Below are 6900 nucleotides of genomic sequence, written 5' to 3'. Positions count from 1 at the left end.
GAACATAGCATCTGAATTCTTAGTAAGTTATGTTGAAGAAAGACATACATCCATCACGTTCAACCATAATGCCTATATATCACCTGCCTAACTTCTAGTTGATCCAGAGGAAGGCAAAAAACCCCATCTGAAGCCTCACTAGCGTATATGAATGGGATAGGCAACTTAAATTGTAGGGTGCCACTGGGACACAGACTAATGTGAATGATGTATAACTGTAGTGTGTCACAGACTATCAGTGCTGTATAAATAAAGAATGATAACAGAAGTCCTAAACTGCGGAAACGAATTCTCAACCAGCAACAACTCAGTTGCTACAATTCACTGTTTATGCAGAACAAGCGCTAACACGTCACACTAAAAAACATTTTAATTGTAGTCTTCCAATTATTAAGCTACAAGCACGCACAGGTCCATATTACGTCTTCTCTTTAAAGCTGATAACATTTATAAATGTATCAGTACCAAAGTTTAACCCTTACACGCTGTTACATGTAGCGCACCGATGCAACTACAAACATTGCATTTCTAGGTGAACCAGAAGGTGACATTGAAAGCCGCTCTACATTGTAGTTTTGACACTCGTTTTCTCTCGGTGTCTGCCAATCAAAAGTCTTCCGCAATACCGCAGCAAATCAAAAGCTGCGCAGATATATATTATGACCCCGCCCCTCCTGTGATAGGTCACGCTTGCAGGAACTTTGTAACTATTAGCTGGATGGTGTGAGGTCTGTAAAATCGTCTTTGCATTGATTGGCTCAGGGCGGTCTTTTCAGTAGTAGTTCAGTCTCGTCTGCTCTCGGAGGGTGACATTGGGCGGCGCTATTGCAGATATTCTTGTTTCTCGTAGCCGGTAGAAGGAGGTCAGTCATCCATTTCTACTACGGGATCTGCGGTAGGCCTCGGACGTTCATCATGGCTCAGGCAGCACAAAAACTTGTAAAGGCCGTAACCACAAAGACTCCTCAGCTTATTGGCGGTAAGAACGTATAATCGGCGAACTTTGTGCTGTGGGCTTTCTACGTGGGGTTTAATTCTGTTCTGCATGAGGCATGGTCTTAACGCGGTAACCTTGGCCACTGTACCGTAGTAAATGCTTTATTTTAGGCTTTTAGTTTGTGGTGTCAAGGTTAGCTATTTGCAGGGCACGGAGTAGTAGGATTGCTGGTCTTACATCCCTGCTGTCATTTGCTGACAATATTCCTCTCCTACTAATTTAAATTTACACATACCTTAATTTAGGTCTGTGTATCCTTGGCTTTTAGCAGCATTTATACTGTGTTTTCTTTTTTTGTATTCAAGTTTCTTCTTCAGAGGTCAGTATTTGAAAGGGACGCCATTCAAATTATAAAATAGAATATGCAATAATAAATATACAATATTAATTAACTAAAGAGAGCTCAAGTAAAATTTGAATTAGTGTTCCCCTGTACTGACCATCCCTCTCCTCAGCTGCAGCATGGAGCCCCCTGCACCTTGTGTCTTTATAATGCAGATTTGTGCAGCAGGGTTGGTGACATGTCAGGTCACTTGTCTTTCAGTAGATATGTGCTGCTTCCTAAGGGCCAAGATACACTGCGCTACTTAGTAGCAGCTACTTGTCACAGCTACTACACACCAGAAAATACCCTGCCATAGACAATACTAAGAATTGCCTCTGCTAAAACTCATGTAGAGAAAATTATCAGTAAATGATCAGCATTGTCTATTTTAGTAGCTGCTACTAGTAGCTCTGTGTGTCTTCACCCTAAAACTTTACACCACTGCTGTTTACTTACTTGCATGGTTATAGGAGTCACAACCAGAAAACAGCAATAGAAAATTAATTTTTTTTTTTTAATTTAATATTCAATGGAAAGTTGCTTAGAATTACTACTTTTATTATTAGGTGTAGTGGAGAGAATAGTAAGGTCCAGTCAGTCTGTGTATTTTAAGAAGTGTGTATAATATATATATATATTTTTATATATACAAGCATAGACTGCATCCAGGCAAGCTTTCCCCTTAATATATGAGTGCTGACCTAAATATTGAAGTGTATTTCCATATGTCAAAAAATGGAGCAGTCATGGGACTTCTAAACAAGTGAAATTATTTGTTGGTGGTTGTCAACATTTCGGTCCTACTATGAGGACCTTTTAAAGGAAAAGTAACACTAAAAATTTTTAGGTAAAAAATCTATTCTACCCTGCCCCAATAATTGCCCTATCCTGCAAACCATTTAGTATTTTGAATGCCTTTTTAAAAAATACCTGCTAAAACTTGGCTTCCGGTCATTTGAAAAAAAGGCGATACAGCGATGCAGGGGAAGCATCCACTATGCGGCGATTGATTGATCGAGCCTAGCCTTCCTTCTGTATAGGAAGGAGTCAGGCTAGGATCGAAGTTTTAACAGGTATTTTCTAATAAAGCATTCAAAATACTAAATGGTTTGCAGGATAGGGCAATTATTGGGGCAGGGTAGAATAGATTTTTTACTTAAAAAATTTTAGTGTTGCTTTTTCTTTTAAGATATTTGGAAGTGTGTTACTATATTATATATTACATCTAAAAAAAAAAATATAAATATTGCACTCTCAGGACTGCAAATACATTTTTTTTTTTAAATTGGTGCATTTCTTCTAAATCCAGTGAGAGTTAATATTCAATCATAGATTCTGGGACTATACTTCAGGATAGGAAGTAAACATTATAAAGATCTCAATCCAGGCACCTTAAACAGTAACACCAAAAAAATGAAATTATAATGTACTGTTGCCCTGCACTGGTATATAGTTTATATAAACAAGCCACTGTGTAACTGCTAAAAATTTAGGAAGTGCGTTGATTACAATGCAGATAACAGATACATTCTTTAATAGAGTACAATAGTATTCTGTAGAGTGTATTTGTTATCTGCTGTGCAACCTGTGCCTTTTTTCTAGCTTGAATGTCTCCACCGTGGCTACACAACAGTTAGTTTCCAAAAACTATAGTACTGTTTCTGAAGCAAGCATACCAGTTTTGTAAGCACAGGACATCAGTATATTATATTCTATTTACTTTAAAGCACTTTCATTTTTTGGTGTTACTGTTAGGGCAGTGGCAGCCGGGGAGATTAGTCGCCACGCGAGAAGTCTTTGTGGCGACTACACAAATGCCTTCCCACCGGCAAGAATGTAAATCACCGGTGGGATGGCATACGCTTTGCTGCGATTTCCCAAAGTTGCCTTGCAAGGAAACTTCATGTGACTTCCAGAAATCGCAGTGACGCGTATGCCATCCCACCGGCGATTTACATTCTTGCAAACAAGATTTGGCGCGGGGCGACTAATCTCCCCGTCCGTCGCCGTCGCCTTAGGTTTAGATCTGATTCTGATACCCTGGTTAGCAACTTGCTACTAACTAGCCACCCTAACTCTCATCTCTTCCCACTACAGTCTGTATTAAATACTTCTGCCAAGATTCTCCTCCTCTCATCCAAAAGGGCACAGGCCCCTCCACTATCACCACTTTCCTTAAAGGAACAGTAACGCCAAGAAATTAAAGTGTATGAAAGTAATTAGAATATAATGTACTGCTGCCCTGCACTGGTACAACTTAGGTGTTTTCCCCAGAAACGTATATAAATAAAGTTGCTCTGTAGCAATGGGGGCAGCCATTCAAAGGAGAAAAGGCACAGGCACATAGCAGATAACGGATAAAACACTATTGTATTCTAGAGCGGTTAACTGTTATCTGCTATGTAACCTGTGCCTTTTCTCCTTTTTTCCAGCTTGAATGGCTGCCCCCATGGCCACACACCAGCTTATTTATATAAACTATATTAGCGTTACTGTAGCAAAAACACAACTTTTACCAGTGCAGGGCAACAGTACATTAGATTTTAATTGATTTAAAAAACTTTCATTTTTGGTGTTACTGTTCCTTTTAAAGGAACAGTAACACCAAAAATTTAAAGTTTTTTAAATCAATTAATATATAATGTATTGTTGCCCTGCACTGGTAAAAGTTGTGTTTTTGCTACAATAACGCTAATATAGTTTATATAAATAAGCTGCTGTGTAGCCATGGGGGCAGCCATTCAAGCTGGAAAAAAGGAGAAAAGGCACAGGTTACATAGCTGATAACAGTTAAACTCTCTAGAATACAATAGTGTTTTATCTGTTATCTGCTATGTGCCTGTGCCTTTTCTCCTTTGAATGGCTGCCCCCATTGCTACAGAATAACTTTATTTATATAAGTTTCTGGGGAAAACACCCCAGTTGTACCTGTGCAGGGCAGCAGTACATTATATTCTAATTACTTTCATTTTTTGGCATTACTGTTCCTTTAAAACAACTGGCACACGAGGAGACTAGTTGCCTGGGATAAATCTTCACTACCACTGGTGATTAGTCTCCTAAATGCTTTAATTCCGGTAATAAAGTAAATCAACAGTTTTTAAAGAGTTGTCTAAACCATTCCTACTTGCTGCTCCTTATATTTGGAATGCCATCCCTAAATTTCTCCAAAGAGAATCTTCCCTCAGTTTCTTCAGAAGTAAACTCAGACTACCTTTGGGGGACAGTTCTGGCACTTACATTGCTGTGTAAACTACTGTAACTTGCAACACTTCCTCTCTGTGTGTTTATCACCCACTTAGATTGTAAGCTGTATGGGGCAGGGACCTCTTTCCTCTTGTCTTTGACACTTAGCACTTAATCTTTAATGTAACTGAATTTATTTGTAATATTGTAATGACCCACGTTTTGTTCTATTGATTTATATACCCACACCTGACAAAGCTCTGTAACTAATTGTCACATCCCCCTATACGTGCTTGTTTCTGCTTTTATTATAAAGTAACTAAATCGATTTAATAAATTTTACGATTAGCAAAATGTGCGAATTGAATAATTGCTTCTCTGTTTTGCAGCTGCTGTCGGTTACTCCCGTCCACGCCTTGCTACATTCTGGTACTATGCCAGAGTTGAGCTCACCCCTCCAAGTCCTGCAGAGGTCCCCAAAGCTATTGAGAGCATAAAGGGTCTGGTCAAGTCTTTCCAGAGTGGCCGCTTGTCTGAGCTCACTGTCCGGGTAAGAAATATGGAAGGAATGTTATCTTGATCACTGAAAAGAACGGGTTTTAGGATGTCCACAGCATGTCTTTAAGTGCCATTGTACAAATTTTGATTAAAAGTGAATTGACATTGTTTATTTTCACTAATGACCACATTTTTTCATTTGACTAATGTACCTGTTCTTTTGATGCTGCATCCTTGCACATATGGGGATGAACAGCAGCAATTTAACTGTATGATGGTATTAAAGGTTGATGCTGTTGAAATGGGCACCTGAGTGGCCCTTTGGACCTTCCTATCCAACCTTCAGTGCACCAAAGTGTGCAGGAACCATGGATAAATTCAAAATGGTTTACAAAGTTTTATACTTTTAGTACATGCTGAGTCTAATTTTCCTCAATCTTGTCTTAACAGGAGGCCCTGCGGAATGGTCTGGTAGCTACAGAGGTCCTTATGTGGTTTTATATTGGGGAGTGCATCGGTAAAGGTGGCCTTGTAGGATACAACGTTTGAGACTCTGTTTTTCCACTTCCACTATTGTGATAATGACATCATGGACTCAATAAACAATATTGAAGCTCTTCTTCCTCAACATCACTCCATTTATTTTGTCAGTCATAAAGGATCTTGTTTCTTTTTCTAGATGGCTGTATTATACCATTATGAAAGCTTAGCCCCTTTTTTCCCAGATGAGTTCAGCTAATTTCTAAGTAATGTGAGTCACTGGTAGTGACGAATGTAATGTTTTGCTGGTTTGTTTGGTAACTAAAGCAGTAGTACTCCTGTGTTTAACATACAGTTGCAAAAAAAGTAATGCGTAAAGGCAATGGGGGTTCAAAATTTTTCATGATGTGTGTTGCTTGTGGAGAACAAGGTTTTGTTTGATTTTTTTGGAGGAACTTAGGTGAGTAATCATTGCCATTTCTAGTCATATGAATAAACACAGATATGCAGATAAATCAGACTCTCTTTAATTTTACAATACAAAAAAGGGGAGCGCTCACTGGTTATTATGTGGCAAAAAATATGTATATAATTTTATTTATTTATGCAACATTATACCCAGTAAATTCTCCCCTTTTGTGTATTGTAAAATTAAAGAGAGCCTTATTTAAGATATCAAGCACTCGCTCCATTCTTTTAATTCATGGTATAATTGTGTGTGTGTGTGTGTGTGTGTGTGTGTGTGGGGCCAAGATTGCTGAACCAACCTTTAAGATTTTAAAGTACAGATAACACCTAATGACTGCTACATTGCTGTATGTCTCCACCTGCTGTGGGAATGGGTGCCCATAAAACCAGAGCCACAGGTCCACAACACAGTACAGCACATTTTAATACTGACCTTTAGTAGAGTTCTGTTATTATATATATATTTTATATATTTTTTTTTTTTTTTTCTGTTATGAGAGATTCTGATATCCGGTATTTGTAAAGGTTATGCAGTCAATGCATTTGTTTCTTTTTAGCTCAAGTAAAAGTGGCCATAAACGGGCGATAAAAGCTGCCGTTGGTCTAAGTCGTCGGCTTATCAGCCTGTGTGCAGGGCCCTCAGACAGGGCTCCACCTGACTGATATCTGACCTAAAATCACCCAGATGTAGATCAGCCAGGTTTAAAAATCCGGATGAGGTGAGGAGCACATTGGGAGGATAAGGACCACATCAATGAACCAATGGCCTGCCTGCATTCTGCCAATGTGATCTGATTGTTTGGCACTTGGGTCAGTCTAATATTGGCCACCTCATGCTGGCAGTATCGGTGAAAAATACTTATGACACTTAAACAACTGGCACATGGGACATATCTGTATCATGCAGTGCATGATGGCTAGGTTTTAAAGCCCCTGGTCAGTTGTT

The 6900-nt window shown here is 38.9% G+C and overlaps 1 protein-coding gene across 1 annotated transcript; it reads left to right on the top strand.

Annotated features, from left to right (window-relative positions):
• Positions 1-788: 788 nt before the first annotated feature.
• On the top strand, positions 789-5625 carry atp5mg (ATP synthase membrane subunit g; the record flags this gene model as incomplete). The annotated part of the gene is given in 3 exon segments (NM_001170504.1): positions 789-979; positions 4898-5058; positions 5457-5625. Coding segments are annotated over 3 exon segments (324 nt in total). The 3' UTR covers positions 5556-5625.
• Positions 5626-6900: the final 1275 nt, after the last annotated feature.

The sequence above is a fragment of the Xenopus tropicalis genome, chromosome 7 (assembly GCF_000004195.4).
Source record: "Xenopus tropicalis strain Nigerian chromosome 7, UCB_Xtro_10.0, whole genome shotgun sequence".
Taxonomy (NCBI): Eukaryota; Metazoa; Chordata; class Amphibia; order Anura; family Pipidae; genus Xenopus; species Xenopus tropicalis.
This window is presented reverse-complemented; position numbering and strand designations above follow the sequence as displayed.